This window comes from Drosophila obscura, unplaced genomic scaffold, assembly GCF_018151105.1.
Source record: "Drosophila obscura isolate BZ-5 IFL unplaced genomic scaffold, ASM1815110v1 contig_25, whole genome shotgun sequence".
NCBI lineage: Eukaryota > Metazoa > Arthropoda > Insecta > Diptera > Drosophilidae > Drosophila > Drosophila obscura.
The window spans coordinates 1,947,755-1,970,675 of record NW_024542812.1 but is presented as its reverse complement, the minus strand read 5'-3'; the positions used below and the strand labels follow the sequence as shown (position 1 = coordinate 1,970,675).

Below are 22,921 nucleotides of genomic sequence, written 5' to 3'. Positions count from 1 at the left end.
GTTTCGACTACTCGATTAATTAGCATGTCAATATCAGAGACAGTTGCCGGCAGTGTTACCTAACAACTTGGGTAGCCAGCCCAGCCACTGACCCCTTGCAAAATACTCTCCTGATTCTCGTACTTCGATTCTTGGAGCTCAAACTATCCTTGCACTTTTATCCCAAAGATAAAAGATGGTTAAATATGAAATATATCAAGATAAAAGCATATGGGTATATATTTCATGATTTTGGCTTTGTGCATGATCGAATTGCGATGATTTTTGAAAGATTGTTGCATAATCACGAGCCATATAAGTACAACAAACAACGGACTCAGATAGCTTAAATTTTGATTAAATGAGACATGGTAGAACTTTCAAGAAAATGTTAGCGTAAGGAACTGTCCTGATCAGATATGACAATGATGACGGTGTATCCACAAATTTGATTTGTAATTTTGTGATGATTTGCCCTGTTAAAGCGATCGGAACGTAGTAAATTTTGATAGGTTGGTAGCTTGTAAATATGCCTAGGAGCCGTTCATATAATTTAGTATTTAGACATTCTTTAACATAGTGGAAAAAAACCAAAACTATTTCCCAACAAAAGATTATTATTTGCATTAATATCTTGCGTGCGTTTTTTTTTTCTTGCTGAAAATTCAGAGATCCCGCGAATCAGGTACCAGGGAGAACGTTTATCAACCCTTCGAATTTGGCTAACAATACTGATATACACGTTTGATTGATTCGTTTTTAATTACTAGTATCGTACTATTATTCAGGCCAACAATTGAGTTTGTGAAGCAAATGAGATTTTCCATACAATGTCGCAGCTTGAATGGCAGTTACATCAGCGACAGGGGCAGAAGTGGAAAGTACACAGATAATAAATCATAACCGTTAAGTGTTTTCAATTACCCAATTTACCAATCGCGAATCGCAAAGCGGGGCACGTTCCAACTGTGGCAACAACAAAGGCGCAACAGCAACGGCAACCGGCAGCGGCAGCGGCAACACTAATACTTAAATGCTATTTATCAGCAGAGCAGAGCAGGCCTGGCACGGGGTGGTGCTGGTTGTGCTGGTGTGGTGTGGTGGGGTCGAGTGGGGTGGGGTGTGGCAGGGAGGCAGCACATGCCAAACGGGTGGCCGGATGGAGCAAAGCGTCGCGAGGCGACTTGGAAAGCTCTCTCGTAGCCAGGCAGGCAGGCAGGCAGGCAGGCAGCAAAAGCAACAGAAACAAAAGCTGATAAGTCTGTTTTTGCAACGACAGCAAAAAGTCAAACGGCGTCTGCCTTTCCCCCTGCTCAACTCACTCTCTCTCTCTCTCTTACAATCTCTCTCTCCCTTTCCCCCACTCAGTCAACCTCTCACTCTCTTGCCAACACTAGGGATTCTACGGATTGATGGGGGAGGAGACGCGGGTGTGGGTGTGGGTGTGGATGTGTGTGCGCAGTAAAGTGCGACATTTTGCTGCTGATTAAGTAGCGTTCGTTTTTAATAAAAGTACGACAAGCAAATAAAACAACAAGTTGCACAGCTAGTGATGGCAGCGTGACACGAGCGAGCTTCTCGTGAGCGAATGACTTGTAGAACAGGAGTAACGGAGCCTGTAGCAAGGTCTTAGTAATTACTGGCAATAATAATGATATAAATAATATTTTCAAGAGTTCTTTGAGCTCAGAATATTCAAATGTACATTGATCGAGAGTCTACGAGTTTTGTGTTACTTGCATTAAGGGTTTATCTTAATGCTCCATTAGCCCTTGAAGTTGGCTAACAACTCAAATATGCGATATGGTAGTTTAATTTCCAGCTATCCCCCTGGGAGCCTGACTCGGCAGCCCCGTCACGCACACATCTCTGGGGCAGAAAACACACACACACTTACCGTTGGATGATATACACATGGCCACAGAGCGACAGGCAGGCCTGCCTGCCACCCACTGAAGCTTCGGCGAGCGGGCTCGCTCGGCAATCGTTTACTCGCCTTCGTCCTTGTGCACGTCCTCGTGCTGTCACAGCAACAATCGCCCTTGCAGAAGGTTACGCTGCTGGGACGCCGCTGGCACGTGCCCTGCCCCGTGCACTGTCCCGTTATGTGGCTAGGGCTCTGCGGCTTTTGTGGGGGAGGATGAAGGGCATGGACAACGACAACGACAACGGGGTTTGGTTTTAGCGTGCTGCCATATGTTTCCGGCAAGTGTCCGCCCAACTCCTTCTCTTTGGTGGCTCCCCTCGGTATCTTATGCTTGGAGTGTCAGCTCCAGCTCCCCCCTCATGTGAGGCATGAAAAGCGTTGAAATCTGCAATGCCAACAACAAGTAGACGAGGGGTGGAAAGGAAAGGAACGGAACGGAACGGGAGTCGTGGCTGTAACCTGATCCAACTTCCCTTTCACTGGTGGGGGAGGGGAGGGGGCGACACCTTCTGTCGCCACCGACGCTTCGCTCTGATTTATCTGTGCCACAGCCATATCCATAAAAATATATAGAAAACCGCATTCGTATTCGCATTTGCCATCCCAGTTCAAATATTTTTCACATACAGGGTGTTTTCATTATGATGATTTCTTTTTATTTGTTTCGAAAATCAGCTAAATTAACTTAGAGTGTGTGTGTGCGTGTGTGTGTGTGGATTACATTTCGAGTGTGGTCTAACAATATTTCATACAAGAGTGCGTACAATCAGAGCTATATGCTACATATGTATATTAATAGGTTTTTGTTTCATTATTTAGTTTAGGGTCTCCGAACAATAAAATATCAGCTTACACAAGTCCAAAGATCCGATCAAATATACAACTACACATACATTCATATACGTACTTACATATATCTAAATATATCTCAATAATAGGAGTAAATAAATATAAATATACAACAATCAGGAGTCGAGACAAAGTTTTGGAATAGCTGGAAACGAGCTGAGCTGATTTTCAATTTGTTTGATTGCCTGGAAATTATGTTAATTTCGTGCCGATCACGAGGGATGCTGTGGATGCCCAGGGGTTGAAAACAAAAGGGTAGGTTTATCTCTCTCTCTCTCTCTCTCTCTCTGTCTCTCTGTCTCTCTTTCACCATTCTACAAATCCAGCTATTCCCGTAAGAAACTCATATATTTTAGTACGATTACTTCCAGTCCTCCTTCGCAATTTTTATACTTTTTTTTTCACTGTGTAAAATATGTACATACGAGACGAAATAACAAAAACAAAAAAATATCAGCTAAAAGCGGTTAAGGTTAGAGGGGAAAGTATGAAAACCTAAAGCCTTTTTTCAAGTCTACGAATATCGTAAATTTAAGAGTATAATATCATTCATATCTGCATAATGTATAATAGCCATAGCATATGTAGTGTATTTGTATTTGTATTTGGTCAAAGCTCTAAAATAAAAAAAAAAATCCAAATTTAATTCCATGTGCCGTGTGTGTGTGTTGCTTTTTGTTTTGTTTTTTGTTTTTTGTTTTTTGTTTTCATTTCGCTTTGCCCGATTCATTTCGATTCGATTCGATTTAAATTTATGTACAAAGTTCGTGCTGCAATTAAACGTAACGCGCTTAAACAACTAATGCGAAAAAAGTATCTACAAGATATACGCGTATCTACATATACATACACATGTATATATGGATATGGATGTGTGCGCCTGTGTGTGGGGGTCTGTTATTTGCATTATTCCGTTTTGTTTGTTTGATTTGCTTATAGTATTGTTTTGTTTTATATTTTTATGCCTGACACGCTCGCTCCAAAGCGGCGCAAAATCGTTAAAATTTTATCGCCTCGTTGAAGAACGTGAGTATGTATCGGGGTATATGTGTATGCCTGTGTGTATCTGTGTATATCTATCGGGTATATCTGTATCCCGAGTTTTTGTGTGTATCTGTATCTGTGTGTTCTCTTCATCTTCTTTATGGGTTCTGTAAGTGCTGTTCTATCCGTTCCATCCGGACAGCACATTTTTGACTCCACCACCACCATGCCATCGAAACCACAACTTCACACTTCGTAGCACATTCTCCACGCCGCACTGGTGGCAAGGCGCAAGTGTGAGAGGGTGAGAGGAGGGCACAGACACAGCGCAACACTTGCCATAATCAAATATTCTTGATGCGATTACACTTTTCCCCTAACATTCAGGCGTCCCCTATCAGGCATCGCCATTCTATAATCCTATTTTAAATTAAAAAAAGTCTCTCTCTATCGGCTACTTCTAGTGTGGTTCGTAGTGGGGTTCTGTTCTGGCTGGACTTTCCCCCAAAAATAAAGCGAAAACCCAAAAAGATCCATCAAAATCGTTACCCGTACGCGACCTTATCTCAGGTTCTTGTTGATATTTTATAATTAATTCGTTGCTGCTTTGTGCTTTTTGCCTAACTTCTCTTCTCTTCTTCTTTTTTTTGTCTGTTCTTTTTCGCTTGTTTGATTAATTTATTTACGATATTTTTTAACATTTTACTTGCTGCCTATTATGGAATATTTATTAGCTTAGTGGCATCCACTTAATACAATGTCAAAATATTTGCTTGGCTATGAAAACGATTCGGTTTGATCTCTAATCTATTCTATATTGCTTTCTATTGAGGATATTTCGGGTCGGTTGTAAGGCTTTACGAATCTCGTCTATTTCAAGTTAACTGATTTCACACAAATTGCACTTTTCTTTTCGGGAGCGAGGACAGACGACAGGCGACAGACACAGGTGTCTCAGTCTCTGTCCTTCTCAGTTGTTGTCATTGCTGTTGCTGTTGTTGTTGTTGTTGTTGTTGCTGTTGTTGCTGCTGTTGTTTTGTAGGTTCTCCAGAGGCGCCACAAGATACATTTGCGTTCCGCACAGCCACAGAAAAGCTGCAAGCAAAGAACCAGAAGAAGATGGAAGAAACAAGAATGAATGAAAATGTTATTCGCCTTTCTATGGGTGAAAATACAAAATGATGTAATGATGTTCATTAAAAGGCCAACCGAACAACCGAACAACCAAAAGAACAGAACGAAAAGTGGAAGGCTAGCAAATATTTAAATACCCTACAGATCTGTTGTGTTATTCGGCTAGCTATATAATAACAGTAATCCGCCAAATGAAGCGAGTTATCTACAAGTATTTAAGACTACAATTTGCAATGTTTGGTTGGATTTTCTTTTCTTTTTCCAATAGCCACCAAGCGAAGGATTCGCATAATTTTTGCAGCCAAATGAAGGGTATGTGCAAAGTTGTATCGTAAATACCTCAGGGGGGTCAAACATCTAACCAAAATTATAAATACTCAACGGACGGAAGGGTACGAAAACAAAACTCAAATGCTGCTAACGGCAAAAATAAAAGCAGACTAGAGTTCGTTCGGTATGAATGACCGACCACGACCGCTGCCGAATGACGAACGAGAGAGACAGATTGTGCTGGGAGAGGGAGAGAGAGACAGAGAGGAGGTATAAGTACGCGAGAGAAAAATAGTAAAAGAGAGAGAGGGAAAGGGAGAGAGCTAGTAGAAGAAGACACATTATTTGTGTATAATGACTACTTGAGAAAAGTAGAAACGAAAAGCAGCAGCAGCAGGCGGAGTGGAGTGGAGAGGTGAGGTGAGGTGAGGTCAGGTGAGATGGAGGAAGAGGCCGGAAAAATAGGAAGAGTGAAAAAAGGCAAAACACGAAACGTAATTTGTATAATTCGAGTCTCTATTCCGTTCCATTAAGTGTGGGAAATGCGCCAAAACGTACAAATTATAGCCAACTCATAAGGGAAATAGGAAACAAGTTGGCTAGAGCTCAACTCTGAAGAAAGAAGCATCCAGAAGATAAACCGTTATGAGGAACCCGACTTTGGTAACAACCTTATAGGGTTTGAGATGAGAATAAATCATAAAGGAAACATAGCCGGAATTGGTTTAAATAAAATCAAGCATCTAAAAGAGACTACCAAAAGACAGGAATTCGATTTATAGAAAATCTAGGATGAAAAGAAAGGATTATCTACACAGAACAGGAATAGGCATTAATCGAATCTTTAGTAAATAAATTGGAAAAACAGATATGCAGCATGGAATGGAAACTTCCAGAGATTCGAGGAAAATTACAAGAAACCAGAAACAAAACTGATAAACAAATGAAAGTCGAGCGTAGAATAGCGAATCAAATACAGTCCCACATGTTGAAACGATTGCCGTTTGCAATTAAAGCTGGAAAGCTGGCCGGCCAAACACAATATAATAATTGTTATTTTGTCTTCGGGACGGCCCTATCTAATGGGTATAGGTAAAATACACCGCTGCAGCGCTGACGCTCACGTACACGTGCATTACGTGGTTGGCACCAATACAATGTTCCGTTTTGCCTGCTGTCTACGCACACAAACGCATTGCAAACCATGTGAGTGTGTGCGTGCCAACCACTGGATTAAAGGAATTGAATGAATCCACAGAGAACAACTAACCGCGTTGAAATAAGACAGATCTGTTCGATGTTTCAGTCAAAATAAATCTTTAAAATCTAGCTAAAGCCCATAGCAGCCACTGCTAGTTTATCATCACTTACTATAAGGTTTAAACATTATAAAAAGTTATTAAATAAATAAAAAACAAATCTTTAAAAAGCAAATCCAAAGATACATCGAACTGATCAAATAAATGTAGGATAGAACATTGATAATGTGAACTCAAGAAGAAAAAAAATAGGATTATAATCAGAAAAAAGAAAACCTCTTTGGCTCCCATAAATCACATATTGACCCCCGATCAGAGAAGCAAGTAAAAGTGCTAAGCATCGAGTAAACCTAATGAGAACTCAACTCAACTTGGGAATGAACATCATTATTTACGAGTAGCTAAATGCAATTAAAAGTTCTTCAGTTATGTGGCACTCACCTTGTGACTAAGCGGAACTCGCCACCGGAGCCAGGGTGTCCGTCGCGGCGATCTGTACGGGCGGCTTGGGCAGGGCCTCGGACTGGCCCACGAGGCCCGCCGCTGCTGGCATGGGCAGGAGAGTGCTGGCCGCCGAGACGGTGATTGTCGTCTCCTTGGTCGACTCTGTCTTCGGGCCGATTGCGATTTCGGGCTGGGCTGTGGCTGGTGTTGTTGTTGTTGTGGTTGTTGTTGTTGCTGGCACTGTGACCGCCGCTGTCGCTGTCGTCTTGGCCAGCTCCGGTGACTTGGAGGAGCTTGTGGTGAGCACCAGGGGAGCCTCCTCGGCCAGAGCAGCGGCTTTGGCCTCGGCACGAATATTCAAATTGGCCGCCACTTGATCGATCGTCGTCGGTTTCTTGGTCAGGGCACGCGGCGAGGTGGCTGCTGCACTGCATCCAGAGCTGCTGTGGCTGCTGCCAGTGCTGCCAGTGGGACTGAGCAGGCCCGGCGCGGTGGTTGACATCTTGGGCTTCTCCTCGGCCTTCACCGTCAGTGGTTTCGTGATTGCACTGGCCATAGATGCTGCGGCTGCTGCTGGAGCTGCTGCTGGAAGCGTTGTCTGATTGCGAAAGGCCAGTGCGGATGGATTGGGTATGCTCCGCACCGAGGCGTTCTGTGGCCGCACCACTGCATTCCCATTCTTCGGCTTGTTCTCGAAGATGTTGCTGCCGCCCGACTTTATCGAGATCTTCTCGCGCGCCGTCGCCGATTCGGAGAGCAAATGCAGATTCTGTAGATCATCGCCAGTACCAGTGCCAGTACCACTGGCTGTGGCAGTGCCACTGCTGCTGCTGCTGCTGCTGCTGCTGGTGGTGGTGCCGTTTCCCGTGGTTGTTGCTGCTGCTGCTGCTGCTGCCGCTGTAGGCCCAGAGGTTAAGCCTCCTCCATTGCCATTCCCATTCCCATTGCTGTTGCTGTTGGCGGATATGTTCTGTATGATTTTGTTTAAGGTTGCCTCCAGGCTGTTGCTGCTGTTGCACGCAGGCGGTGATGTGGATGTGGGCGCCCTGTTTGTCCCAGCCAATTTGGTGCTGTTGCTGCTGCTGCTGCTGTTGCTGCTGCCGCGACCCGGGTTCGCTGATAAATCAAGTATGTCGGCATCCTTGGCTGCTGCTGCTGCTGCTGCTGGCAACGCTGTGCCAAACGGCGGTCGAAATTCGCGCAAACCCGTTTTCGATGGATCCAATGCAGTGGTGCCATTGGTTTTGCTTTGACTGCTGCTGTTGCTGCTGCTGTTGCTGCTGTTGCTGCTGCTCGTCGAACCACCTCCGATGCAACCAGCTACAGTTCCCGCTGCCGCTGCTGGCGGGGATTTCTTTGAATTGGCGTCTGCCTTTGCGCTTGACTTTGATGGAAACGGGAGTGGAACGGTGTTGCGCAGATTTATTAATGCAGGCGGAGATGCGCGATAAGCCGCATTGTTGTTCTTGTTGCTGTTGTTGCTCTTGTGGTTGTTGTAGTTGTGGCTGCCACGTTGCCCACTCAGTGCCACTGACAGCGGCGGTGACTTGACAATCGCCGGAATCGGCATTGGCAGCGGCATCGGCATGGGCATCGGCATGGGCATGGGCATTGGCGGCGACTGGACAGCAGCCCTCTTGGCCTGGCCCTTGGCCTGGCTTTGAGCCTGATTCTGATTCTGGTTCTGGTTCTGCTTGGCCGCCGGTGGTCCCATTATCCGACCGCCAGTCATCATCGCGGGCGACTGTTTGGGCACCGCAGCCGCCGGCTTGCTCCGGACCCAGGCGCACAATCTCCAGGGCGGGCAAGTGGCTGGCTGGCTCTGGGAAGGAGTAGGCCATCTGCTGGCTGGGACGCCCGCGGGGAGTGATGGTCACCGAGCCGCTGCTGAGGGTGGTGCTGGGCAGGGACATGCTGATGCTGGCCGGACAGTGCACGGGCAGCGCCTGCTGCTTGGCCATTTCCGGGCCGTACAGCCGCATCTGGGGATTGGGCAGGTAGGAGGCGGAGGCCACCTTGGGCCCGTTTCCGTTGGCCTGCATCTGGAAGCGAGCTGCGTAGCTGGCCATCGCCTGGACCTGCTGCAGGCGCGCCTGTTTGGCCTGGCCACCGGCCAGGGACTCGTCCACGGAGACGGAGCGCTTCGGCTGCTTGTTGGCCGAGCTGGCGATGGAGCTGGGTGTGGAGTGGTAGCGCTGCATGTGGTACATGTTGCGATTGGCGTGCTGCGGCGGTTGGGGCACCACAAAGTGTCCACCGGGGGCCGCCAACTGGGCCTGCTTCCGGTTGTTGTTGTTGCTCAGCGGCGGCTTTGTGGCAGCCTTTGCCGGTTGCTGCTGCTGCTGCTGCTGCTGCTGCTGCTGCTGCAGCTGCTGATGTTGCTTGGGCTTGGACGCTGGAGCGGCTGTCGTCGGGGATGGAGTCCGGATCGGACCTGTTGCTGGTGCTGGGGCTGGGGCTGTGGCTGGGGTGAAGGCCTTGAAGAGGCTGGGCGGCAGCGGTGGAGATGCCGGCAGCGCGAGCTCCTTGGCCACCAGCGCCATCTTGGTCGCTTCCGTTTCCGCTGTGGGCGTGGGGGGCGGCGTGGGAGCGCCGGTCATGAGGCTGCTGATGCTGCGCGACTCCTCGCCGAGCGTCCGGTTGAGCGCATCGCTGGTGGCGCCTCTCGCGTCGTCCAACTTCAGGTGGGAGAGGGAGACGGCGGAGTCCAGGCCCCGGCCCAGTTCGCCGCCAGCCAGGGAGTGGGATCGCTTCAGGTCCAGCTTGTGCGCCTTGTGGTTGGTGGTGGGGTTGGAGGTGATCTTCACCTTCATCTTGCCATCGGTCTGCGAGGAGATCTCCGCGTGCAGCTTCTTCCGCTTCCCGTTCGCGTCCTTCGGCTCCTTGGAGTGCTTCTTCTTGCGCTTGCGATGGGAGCCAGACCCCGAGCTGCAGCTCGGAATGGAGGTTGCGGAGGCATCTGCTGTGCCCAGGCCATTGGAACCGGACCCCGAGCCATTCGTGGATGTGGAGCACGAGGACATGGGCGAGGCGTTCGGACTGTATTTGCTGTCCGCTGCGGCAGCCACCGCTGGGGCGGAGTGGCTGGAGTGGCTGGAGTGGGTGGTGGGTTCAATGGGCTTGAGGCCGATGTTCTTCGCGTAGGTCTCCAGGTCGAGCTGCTGCGCAGAGCAGGAGGTGGTGTCCTCGAGGCGCGGCTCCGCGGACATCGGCATGGACAGCTTGCTCCTCATGCTGTTCAGCTCGATCTTCAGCTTGGGCAGGTTGCCCTTCTTGTTGGCCGTCTTCAGCTCAAAGTCGCCCTCGTCGACGTAGCCACTGAGCTGCGAGGGCGGAATGCTCACCACAATGTTCATGTGGGGCGGCAGGGCGGACTCTCGGGGCTGCTCTGCGGCATCCGGTTCCGGCTGGGGTTCGGGCTCGGCCTCAGGTTCGCTCTTGACGCGCGCCACGGCGTAGTCGCTGTAGCGCATGTCGTTGCTCCGCAGACTCTTGAAGCTGCTCACCGAACCGGAGCTGGAGCTGTCCTCCAGCTCCCGCTTGGCCGTCGCCAGCCGCTTGGCCTTGGGGGGTGGCGACGCTTTCGCGGATTTGTTGCTGCGCCCCTTGCCACGCGGTGACCCCGACACCAGGGCCGAGTCCATCTCCGATTCCAATTCGTCCGCGAAGGTCACCGACTTGCCGCTCTTGGAGCGACGCACCTTCTGGCCATTGTCCACGTCCCGGCTATTACTCTTCGACAGATTGTTCTCGTCCTTTTTTGCTCGCTCGCTCTCGTACACCATAATCCGGTAGCAGAAGGCCATCGGGGCATGCTGCAAGGGGTGCACAGCGCACAGTGGACAGTGGATAGAAGGGGGATGGCAGGGGATGGAAAGTGGACATTGAACGTTAATCTGGTGGCACAATTGGATTCGATTCCCCCCGGTAATTGGAAAAGCCACAACGTGCGGCAATAGACTCCGCCCCCCCCGCCCCTTAGGGCCACAGAGTAGAGGATTCCGGAACTTACCCCAGTCCACTTGTAGCAATAGCCCACGTCCATCAGTGTGAAGCTGGAGGGCAGCACCTCGTCCTCGTAGGTCACCTCCACCTCGACCAGCTTGTTGTCCGCATCGATGTTGTACTTGGAGCAGAGGAAGCGCCGCAGCAGCTCCACCTTCAGGCCGGCGGGGCACTGCAGGTAGATAACCGGCGGCACCTCGCCCGCCGCGCACGTCTCCAGCATCGCGGGATGGTACTCCAGGGAGAGGCTGCACACGAAACGACAAGCGACAAACAAAATGGGAGGCATTAGAGCCTCCGCTTGGACTGTCTTTCCCCCTTTGCGCCCAATCTTACCTCACAAGATCCGCCGACGTGAAGAACTCCGGCTCGGCCACCGGCTGCTGGTCGTCCGCATCCAGCAGTTCTCGGTGCTGCTCTTTGAAGTCGACCAGCTGGTCGCACTCTCGTCTGTACAGGCCCGGCACCAGCTTATAGATCAGAGATCGCAGTATGTCGTCCGATCTGGGATGGAAATGCGGGAATTAGTCTTGGGGGTTGCAAGTACAACGCAATGGGAACATAGAACCCTTGGGAACCAAATCAGAATTTACTTGAGAGCTATTAAATTGGGCAGAACTTGGAAGAAAAATACTAGAAGGTATAGCCTTGAATGGAGCTCTTTCTGAACAATTAAAATTAAATAATTAAAACTTAAGTTTGGCTTGAGGAATTGATGTTAGAATTAAAAGGTACATATCTAATAGAAATCTCTTATTTTAATATTTTAATCGAAGTTAAATATACTTTTCAGGGAACCAAAAGACTACCATTTGCGGAACTCGTAGCTCGAATCGAATTGGGTGGGAGGGAACCAATAGTGGGAATGGACTGTAGACATAGACCTACCTGAGATTGATCTCGCTGATCTCCTTGCCGCCGCTGGCCTTGCACTGCGGGCAGTAGGCGACGCGCAGCAGATGCTTCAATATGCAACTGCGGCAATCTGGCGAGGAAGGGGAAAGGGTTTTCACATGAGGATATCCTGGCGAAGAGGCCAATAGCGGAGGGCGGGGAGTCTACTTACATGTGTGATAGCAATAGTCCACTGTGGTGGGATCGATCATGTAGCCCTGGCAGAGGCCGCAGGTGATCAGTCCGTGGAACTGCCGCACATCGCAATGTGTGGCAGCAGTTGCCGAGGCACTGGATGATGCAGTTGAGATTGTGGAGTCCATTGCGGGGCTTGCCTCGGGCTGAGCCGTTTTGTGCGTGGTCTGGAGATGCATTCTCCTGCCGGAATTCTCCTGTGGAGTTGTGTGTCGCTGTTAGTTAGCCTCTTTTTGGACTGCACTCAAGCGGCAAGCATGTCCTGCAATAAAGCAAGCAATTCTGGTTAAGTTATGGATAATAAACTGATGCCCGGTCCATGCCCCGTGCACCCCACTAATGATGGCCAAAACGAGCGAGCCTCGACCCCACAACTGGCACAACAGACAACAGACAAGAGACAAGAGGGAGATAGAGTCAGAGTGAGAGATGGGCGAATGGGGGAATGGGGGGAATGGGGAAACCCATAACTGTGAGAAACACAAGATTGAGCAAAGTCCCATCATCACATCACCATTCGCCCATCATCGTCAACATCTTTGTGGTTGTCGCTCGTCAACGGCAGCGACAAAGCCACAGAGCAGAGATACATTCATCAACTATGTATCTGTATCTGGCCTCAAAGATACGACAACGACAACGTCAGCAGCAGCAGCACCACAGCACACACACACACAGAGAGAAAACTAGACACAAAACGGAAAACTTTAGACTAGTAAGGCAGCCATCCATATCCATGAATCGGAACAATGATGAAAACAAAAATATGGATAAAAAGAAAACAACAACAAAAAAGAGTACAAAAGTAGCAACTCTATGGGGTTGGGGTTGGGGCATGAGGGAAGGAAGGTTGCCAGAGGGGGGGCAGGGTCTGCAGTCTTTCGGGCGCACAAGCGACGCCCTTCGTGCCACAGAGGGCACCTACCGAGCGAGAGAGCCACCCGAGAGAAACACACAGACACAGACACGGACACACGCACACACACAGAGATACGGACAGTGGCAGTGGAGGCAGAGACACAGAAAACGATGTGCACTCGACGGTGTACTTGAAGCTAGTTTTAGCTTACCTCCCTGTCCGCCCCCTGAACCCTAGTGGACCCCGCCGCTTCTCTCCTGGCGCTGGATGATGTTGCCGTGCAAACGAATAAAACTACGAAAATTACGCTTTTGTGCCCCACACAAGCGAGACAGAGTCAGAGTCAGTCAGTCAGTCAGCCAAAGGCAGAGAGTAAGTAACAGAATTTCCATCATTATTACAATGACTACAACGATGATGATGATGATGCCGGGGAAGTTGGTGATGCCAGGGCAAAGTTCAGCAGGTTGTTTGGGCTGCAGATACTGTTATAGAGAGATTATTTGGCATACCCAGAGGATTTCCAGATGCCTGCAAGATCTGTCTATAAGATATCCCTGAGAAAAGGATCATTTGAACCTTATTCAAAATTATTTATTCTTATTTTGTACACTAACTAATACTATAATCAAACTATTCCGTTTGACATTATGCGGGTTTTGAATATTCCAAGCATCCCTCAGACGATATTTGAGTCTGTAATCCATTTCCATTTCCCTTAAGCATAAACATATCAAAGCAAACTTGATGTTTGGAGTATCCCATAAAACATTTTCATTACTTTTAGCAGCAATAAACTGAATACAACTATTCACTTGTGTTCTCTAAGTGTATTTCATGTCTCAAAAGTATCTCCTAGAGCGAATTTCTTTAGTTCTTGCTACCAAATCACTCAATAAGATCAAACATCGATACAAAGTGCTGAATTACCTATACAATAAAGTGTTAAATGACGATGAAACCCTTTGCAACCCTTTTTCCTGAATATCTTCTCAATAATTTCCCCACTTTTTTTAACCTATTCTCTAATCTGAGCTTCCACCACCCCCCAAAGGGCAGCCAGTCGTCGCATCAGCTTCATCCATTTTTTGTCTCGATTGCCGCTTTCCTCTCTTCCACCTCTTTCAGTTTCTGGTTGCTTGCTGCCGCACGCGAAACTGGCACGAAAGCTTGGGCTTTTGTGAAGGGAAGACCGAAATAGTTGTGGCAGTTGACAGCAGGCAAAATGACAACAGAGAAACGACGACGAAAGAGATGAGGAATAGTAGGAATGGGAGTAAGACGCAGAGCAGAGCGGAGCGGAGAGGAGAGCAGAACAGCAGAGCAGTGGAGGAGGCTGAGCTAGCAAAACAAAAACCCAAACAAAAACAAAAGCAAAAGCTCAAGAAACTAGAAACAAGCCAGAGCTAAAAAGTGGGCGCAAAGAGGTTGGAAATATGTAGAATATTAAGAAGATGGTGATGCTGCTGCCCCTGCTGCTTCTTTTGATTACAAAGTCGGGGGGGCGGATGCCCACACGCCCATGGGCCCGCCCACACAGCTGGGCAAAGGTGTGAGAGGGAGGACACATAAGTGCTCGTTAACGTGCCACCCAATGTGGATGTGGGCCGAACAATTGATGACGCTGCGTATTGATGACGTCGTCAGTGTGACGTTATTGTCCACGCTTTTTGTTTATACGCCGCAATTTCGTAAAAGGCGCGCACTACTCCACACACACACAGATACACACACACGCACGCATACAGTGACAATGACGAAATGGTCACAGCTTGAAAGAAACGCCAGCAGAGGCAGAGGCAGCGACAGCGACACCGACAGCGGCAACAATAATAACAAAAGTTACGACAAGCGCCGGTACGAGACGACACCCACCGACCCGCCCGCAGGGTGGTGGTTGCTACTGCTACTCAACACACACACACACACAGGCCCATCTATGTGGAGCACCATACGCAACAAGCTCTTGCCCGAATAGCAGACGACGAGAGACCGAGACCGAGAACGACAAGCGAACGAAACTCACATTTAGAAAAAAGGTAAAATAAAGCACGTCAAACAAATTTCACATGGAAACGGCAGCACTGTGCTGCCTTGTATAGCTTTTCTTGGGGCACGAAGACAAACTAAAAGCATTGCACGACGAAATTCAAATGCTACGTGCGGCACACACTAAATCGCGGTTTCAGATTCATTCGCCTCGCTCTCGTGTACTCGCCACAATTACGAACGGGCCCGAAAGAGCGCACGCGGCGAAAAACGCGACAACACCAACATGTGCGTGTGCTTGTGTTTGTATTTGTATTTGAGATTGAGACGACGACACAAATTTTGTAGATACATTCGCCGCCGCTGCGGCGAGAGAGCTCTGGCGGCGAATTCCAAGTGGGAGTGGATGGGAGAGAGAGAGAGAGACCTGGCGGCAACTTTCTACTTTTGCGCGCGCGCAATTTCGCCGCACTCAAACCGAACCGCTTTTCGCCGCACGACGAAATTCCCATACGACACACACACACACACACGTGTACACTGGTCACGTGTACGTGTGTTTACAAAATGTTCACCAATACACTGACACCTCACAGTTTTTCGGCGTAAAGTGAAATTTTCAGATTAGAAATGGGTTTCGTTGTTGTTATTTTTCCCATTTCCACTTGGCTTACTTTTCCGCCCGTACCGAAGGGAAACTGCGACGCAAATTGGCAATCCTCCCGAGCTGGCGCAGAGGAGAGTTTTCCCTGCCGAATTTCGAATGTCAGTTTTTACGCGCTTTTCTAATCGATTTACAATAAATGGAAATCCGTATTCACACACACAAACACACACACACACTGACAGCACCACACACCCAACAATCAGCGGCATCAACAGCGCTGCTTCTTCTTCCACTTCAGCTGGCTCTTATCGATTTCTCATACACGCTCTTTTTTCCAACCATACCTCTCCGTCCGTCTCGCTCTGTCACTTCTCGCCGTAAGCCGCGTAGTAATTCTCCCGTATATGTCTCGCTTACAGAGTGCACGCCACGAAAAGTCTTAAAAGACTGACTGAAAGATAGAAATGCTGGCGCTTTGAACCGTTTCGGGGCCGCTTTTCGTTCGCTCGACGAGATAGACATTCAGCGCAAACTCAGAGAGAGCGACCAGAGCGAGATGGCTCGATGTGCACGCGTTGCCGTCCCTGTCTTTGCCGCAGCTCGATTGGCTGCCCGAGCACTTCGTCACTCGCGAGTGGGTGTGTGTATCTGTGTGTGGTGCGAGAGAAGAACTTGATTTTTTGGGGTGCTATACACATCGCTCCGTTCGTAACGCTCGGTCCGTTCCGTTCCCGATTGATTCCGCGAGAGTGTGTGGGTGGTGTTTTTAATTGAATTCGACTCCCGTCAAATGAGAGATTAACGCGTTGGGGGCCTCTAAGGCCTTGACGTTTATAATTAACGCAAAAATGCTCGTTTCGCTGTTGCTTCATCTTTTTTTTCGTTTCGTTCGTTTTGGCCATGTCCCCATATCGCAGCGCCGTTGGGCATTTCATTTTGTTAAATCTGTTGAACCTGTTTTGGCCCCAGTCACAGTCACAGACGCAGTCTCAGTTCCAGTCACAGTCCCAGTTCCAGCGCCAGTGCCAGTCCCAGCCCATATCCACAGCCATATGCAAAGTGCGTTGTGTCTGTGGCTGACATCATTCGCGTGCCTGAAACTGATGCCGCCACTTGATTTTACATTCACTTGACAGTCGCCGCAGGGGCAAAAAGTGTTGTTGCATGGCGCAGCACACACAGAAAAACAACTGTTTTTAGTCGATCTGAAATTTGCATTACAAAGGATTATCGCAAATTGAAGGACAGCAGCAAAATGTCCTTGGATAATTTCCAGCACGTTCCACAGAAGCGTTTCACGGTTGCTTTGCCCCCCCACCGAAAAGCCACGCAAGAACAGCGAACCTTCCTCTGGAAGGCATCTCACGTTTGATCAACTGACAGAGATAAATGATGAGACTCTCATATCCATGTCGGTCATGTCCTCAAGTCCTTTGCCGCCGTAACTGCCATGGCGGGCAAATCCGTCTCACTGGCAACCAAGACGGATGGTTCCATTAAGCCTAAGTATCTTTAGATTGTCTTTCTGACAGCAACTAAAGGTACTTTGATTTCGTTGGTAAGTGTAAAATATGCCACAAAAAATGTAAAATAATATTGGATACTGCCTTTTCCAATTCATTAATTCTTTTAATTCTTCAAATCTTTGTGTGATATGGTGGTCCTCTGCTTTATTCTTTCGCTTTTTCGTAATTCAGCCTGTGGATTACCTTTTTCAGACCAATTTTTATTTAACTGCTCATCTGATTTTATTTCATCAAATTCCATTTTCCTACTATCAATCAGAAAACTGGATTGATTACACTCCATACTATCTTTCTGGAGACATACCGTACTATCGTTCGGGTACTTATCATTAGCACATTCCGTACTATCATTCAGTATACATTCCGTACTATCATTTGGGAAATCTCGAGAACCTTAATTATTCATTTTAGTTCTAGAATTTAACATATTTGTCTGATCAACAATAACACCTCTCGCCATTGTAAATTTTCTGGATTTTACACCCACATTTTATAGCCATTTGGCTCATAACCAATGAGAACTCCTTTCCACGACTTCTCATCAAATTTTCGATTTCTAGTCTTGTCAGGAAGATATACAAATACAAATACTTTCAAATACTTAAGATTTAGTTTTCTACTATGTTACATCTCGTATGGTGTTTTCATACTATCTTTCAATGCAACACTACGACTTCTGTTAGTTAAGTAGATTGCCGTCAAGACGACTTCACCCCAGAACGTTTTCTGCAATTTAGCTCCATTTTGCATGGCACAACCTTTTTTTTTTTTGATATTTTTCTAATAATTTTTTAAGAAACACCATTCAATTGTGGAGTATGTGGAACTGTCAGGTGGTAACTGGTTCCTTTCTGAACTCAATATTCTCGCATTTCATTAGAAAGATACACTTTACCATTATAAATATATAAATAAACTAATTTTAAATTAAATTTAAAGACTACAAAAACACCTGACTTGTATGTAATTAAATATGTTACACAATAAAGAGTGTATTGGTCAACAAATATTACATAATAATCTTTACCATTTGCGGTAGCAGGCTTAATTGGACCACACACATCAGAGTGCACAACAAATAATAGTCTCTTTATATATTCTTTATCTTTAAACTTTTCAAAACGAAGTCTAGCCTGCTTGCCGAAGATACAAGCTTCACATAGCTCATTACTAGGCTCCACATTATTAATTAAATTAACATCCACGAACATATTATTTCTTTTAATTTCTATAAACTTCCCTTTGCTTATGTGTCCTAGCCTCTCATGCCACAATCGATACGTATTATTTTTGTTTAAATACAGCATTTTGCATTCTTTTTACAGAGAGAAAAGTTTCTGGGACATCTGGGCAATAAAACACGTCCTCCAGAGTTATCTGACCGATGAATTCATTCTCGAGTCTCACTCTACCCTTCTTTTTTGCATATGTAAACTCTCCTTGCTTGGCCACAGCTTTATTCGGTATATTCGGTAAACAAGCCTTCATCGTTAATGAGGTGGTTCGAAGCTCCAGAATCGAAAAGAAAACATAAATTTTCTTCCTTCGGACGAACTACTTCACGTCGGAGCATGAACGCGATTCGCTGCTCTGGCTGAGTTTGTTTTGTTTTTGTTCTTGTTTATCTTGTTCACTATTTTTATAATTGTAAGACCTTTTGTAATTAAAACAGTTCTTTTTAATGCCACAATAATTGCACTTAAAATTTGCATAAGGTTTTGGTTTGTAATTTATGTTGTTTACTTTATTGAATTTATTGTATTTATTTCTCACTTTATTTGTCGTTATAAATTTTATTATCTTTTTTTTCATTTATTTTCACATTTGGGTGTTTATAGTTCACGACTTGCAACGCTTTTGAACTAGTGTCTTTACACATTCCTTTTAGCTTCACTTCGTGATCCAGCAATCATTGCTTCACAAATACCAGCTTTAAATTGTCTTCCGACAGGGTCTCAATGGCCGTGTTAACGCCATCGTAACTAGATTTCATCTAATTTAGCTCCTGCAGCTAGTAACTAGCGTATGAACTCATCAAATGTATTGAAATGATTCAGCAGTTGGCAGTCCCCTTACAATTTCAAGCTTAATAATTTTTTTCGCAGAAATGCCAAACCCTTAATTCATATATTGCATCTGAATTAGCAAATACTTCTTTAGCACTGCATTTAACACTTGCGAAACTAAGAAATGAGTCACTGAGATATTCTATTATAACGCTTTTCGCCCTTTTGTCCATTTTCATCCATTCATTTGAACTTCTGTCTAGATTGTCGGCATCACCACACTTGGCACGTCCATTTCGTTTAACAAGGCGCGCCACACGAGATTTTCAGATCGAATATTTTTCGCCATCGAATGGCTTTAAATTGCGTTTTCCGTTTTTCCATTTCAGACTTATTAATTTAGCAGACAGTACCGTAAACTGGGCACATAACCTATTAGCAAACAGTTCTGTTTTACTTTTATAAATTAATTTTTATTGTTCAGTTTTATTGCATCGACTTGTCACAAACGCTTTTACAAAAAGAATGAAGGAAAGAAGGAGCCGGTCGAAGTACATGCATGGCATGCATGTGTGTATTATCTCTCCTCTTCGCCCTACCACGCATACACACACATAGTCCTCTTCTGTGTCTTTTGCATGGAATTACGAAGCACGCTTACGAATTACGCTGAGTTTGAATAGTTTTCGTCTTAATTGCAGCAATATTTGTATGTATGTATGTACATATAAGCGAAACTATCAAAGTAGAGGGACATTACCGAGAGTTGGAATATGGCCGAGTTTAAAGTCAGGACTTCAATGACAAATATGCCAGATTGAATCTTTTTAATATGCAAACAAGAAGATATGTTCTAATAAATGCTGAACTGATATTTTCGCGTGTCCACAGCAATCGGAGGTACTGGCATTAAATCATTTTTAATTTGGGTAGCCCGTTAAATGAGCTGTGACGCTTTGTACAAAAGCGTGAGTCATTTTTTAGCATTAAAGTATATATGTAATTATTACCGCATTTATTAATTAAAAAGCGTTTGCTTAGTACAAAAACAAAGGTGATGAGAGAGGTGCAAAAAACTCGGTAGCGATTCAGTAGAGATTCAGAAGAGTGCACGAAAGGTCGCTCCAATTTATTCGTATTTCCCAACGAAGCACAGGTTAATCTTTTTGTAAATATAGTTTTCCCTCGGGACTGAAAACTTAAAATGAGATGTTACGTTACTTGTCAAGGACCCTTTTTTCGAATTTACAATAAGCATGATCAATTTGATGCTCCAAATATTGGTAGTATGTACAAAATCGAGCCCATTGCAAGTCTCTAATCCCTAATACAGAAATTGGCTTAAGGTTTCGTAAAATGGGAAAATGTAGCAGCTAACTAGTAAATTCTTAGCTAATTTACTATGTAATACATATTATATCGATTCTCCCTTTTTTTGTCCCATAAGTTCAACTATTAAATGTACCGATTCCTGCTCATTTTCAGTCGAAAGGTGTATCTTTTTTCGAAAGTAATTAAGAATGCTGCCCCCAAAATAAGCTCCTCTCGGTAACCACATGCTTGACTTGCACCGCCAAACACACACACACACACACACACTCGATGTGTTGTGAATCCTTTTGACTCGTTGGCAAACGAATCCTCTGGCAAAATGAATAATTAATGTAGCAACTGTTCTGTGGTTTTGTCGATGGGGTTGCAGATACTAGCTCCCACAAGGATGTTAGGCAAGGTGTGTGGGTGGACTGGTACTTGGGTGAGGTGTGGGGATGTATGAATGGCTCTAATTGCATTTTCTCTTGTCCATGGTTCTGTCGGTGGTATGCCGGATACAAGAGCATGAGTTATTCACTGACTTTCTGGGGAATCTGCATACAATTTTATTGCAACATGAATTCGCGTCATGTTTCAATTAAATGGGGATGTAGGATATGCTGTGAAAACTGCCTTGGGGAGCAGACTCCTACGGCTCGATGGAAACTGCAGCAGCATTCCTGCATAGCTCGAACTGAGATTTACTATCATAGGGAGAGAGAGAGATGTCCATACAAGGTAGCTACATATATGAAACATGAACTTGCGTCAGGTTGTAATTAAGTCTGCAGGGATAGGATCAATTCCGTTCCCTCGTACTTCTGTCCGCCCAAAGGATATTGAAACCTTGTTTTCTTCCGGTTAAAATAATGTCTGGAACGTTAGGAACTTGTATAAAAGCTCTCTAGGGTGGAATCTTAAAGTTGCCTGTTTGCCAAGGGAAGATATCGGTATTCAAATGCGAGATGTCTCTCACAGAGAGACGGAACCGTCAAATGGAAAGATATTTCGCTTTTCATAAAATGTTAGCTGTTGTAGACGGAGATTTCCGCTAAAACGAGATGGTAGTTCGTACTTAAGGTACGCTCCAGGGAAAGAAATGGAAGTAAAGACAGTTATTTCCCTGTATAAATTAATATCCTATAGGAATTATATAAGCATGATTCTATTCGCTTTACAATGTCCCTTTTGCGGTGAACGCCCCACAATACTTTCCGAACCAAACCCAAAAAGGCATAATTCTGCTGGAAAATAATTTTGACAGGTGCACTTATTACGGTGCTTTCTAGCAATTACATTCTGCCCGCCCACTGCCGCGGCTTGGGCCGCCACCCCTCGCCGCCACACACCCGCAATTAGTCGAAAATGTACGCTCAAAGTGACAGTTATCAGAAAAGGGAGGGGAGCAGAGCATAATTTATTAACCAGATCGTCGGTGGGTGGGAGCGAGAGAGCAACACACGGGAGGCAGCGAAAAAATGAAACGACCTTTTATTTTAGGGTACGAAAAGATGAAAGATTTGCATTGGATTGGGATTGCTGCAAAACAAATCTGTGCAGCGCAATGAAATATCTTTTCATATTAACCCTCGTAAAAAATGCCATGCAGTGTGTGTGTGTGTGTGTGTGTGTGTGAATCCGTAATGAGTACTTGCGGTACACGGATAATGCGGGGTATTTATTTCAGCGCATTCAAGATACCAAAAGCAACGACGAAGCAGCAAAATAACGTTGCCCCGCCACTCTCTCAGTCATTCACTCTCTCTCTCTCTCTCTCTTGCTCTCCGCCGCACACATACAAACACAACTATGCTTGTGCTTGCTGTTGTTGCCTTTGCTTCTCTCGTTCATCGTTCCATTTACGGCGCAAGCAAACAAGCATGCGAATCCTAGTGACCAATTCGCTGGCGATGGTGAAAATATTTAGTATGTTATGGTTAGCTTCGAATTGCATGGTTTTAAATTTTGTCTAATAACCAAATTAAATAAGAGCCCTAGATGTATGCAAATACAGTATATACCAGTACCTGAATCATACTCTCCATTCTTTCTTAGTTTTAAAATACTATCTGCTGTTGCGCCCCTTCAAATTTCCAACTGGGTCTGTTCTGTTTCCTCTTTCTGTTGACGTTCGCTAGTAGTTAGACAGAGTGAGAGAGAGAGTGCGGGTGTATGTGTGTGGCTTGGTATTGGCATATTTGCTGTCGGCATTGCCAGCCGCAGCCAGCGTCGACGCCGACGTTAGTGCTTTCAGCCGCAGCTTGATGTTGATGTCGTGCGCAAACATGGCGTTGCTTTTGCATTTGTTGTCCACAGAACGAAAGACACAGCCACAATATTCTTAAATTGCAGCCCAACAAACCCCTCCGCACACCCACCACTCCAAACCCCCTGCCACTGGCCAACCGACTGTGTGGATTTACATTTTGATTGGGAAACTGCCGCCGACCGAGGCTCATTTTACGGGTACATTTGTGTGTACACTGTATATGGCGTGGGTGTAGTTTAGCATTCTGTTGTTGTCGTTGTTTCGTTTTTCTTTGTTTTGTTTTTGCCTCGGTGTTTTATTTTTTCTTCCTTTTTTCGTTTACGGGCACATAACAGCTCATATGATGCATGTTGTATCTCTCGCTGGTGTGTGTGTGTGCGTGCGTGCTGTCTGCTGACTGTGTGCGTGTGT

At 46.1% G+C, this 22,921-nt stretch overlaps 1 protein-coding gene across 1 annotated transcript; it reads right to left on the bottom strand.

Moving 5' to 3' along the window:
• Nucleotides 1-3,878: 3,878 nt before the first annotated feature.
• On the bottom strand, nucleotides 3,879-14,933 carry LOC111078361 (protein suppressor 2 of zeste). Its single transcript, XM_022373001.2, is given in 8 exon segments — nucleotides 3,879-4,834; nucleotides 6,844-8,600; nucleotides 8,602-10,661; nucleotides 10,859-11,099; nucleotides 11,188-11,355; nucleotides 11,740-11,836; nucleotides 11,918-12,202; nucleotides 14,826-14,933. Coding segments are annotated over 7 exon segments (4,650 nt in total). The 5' UTR covers nucleotides 12,120-12,202; nucleotides 14,826-14,933; the 3' UTR covers nucleotides 3,879-4,709.
• Nucleotides 14,934-22,921: the final 7,988 nt, after the last annotated feature.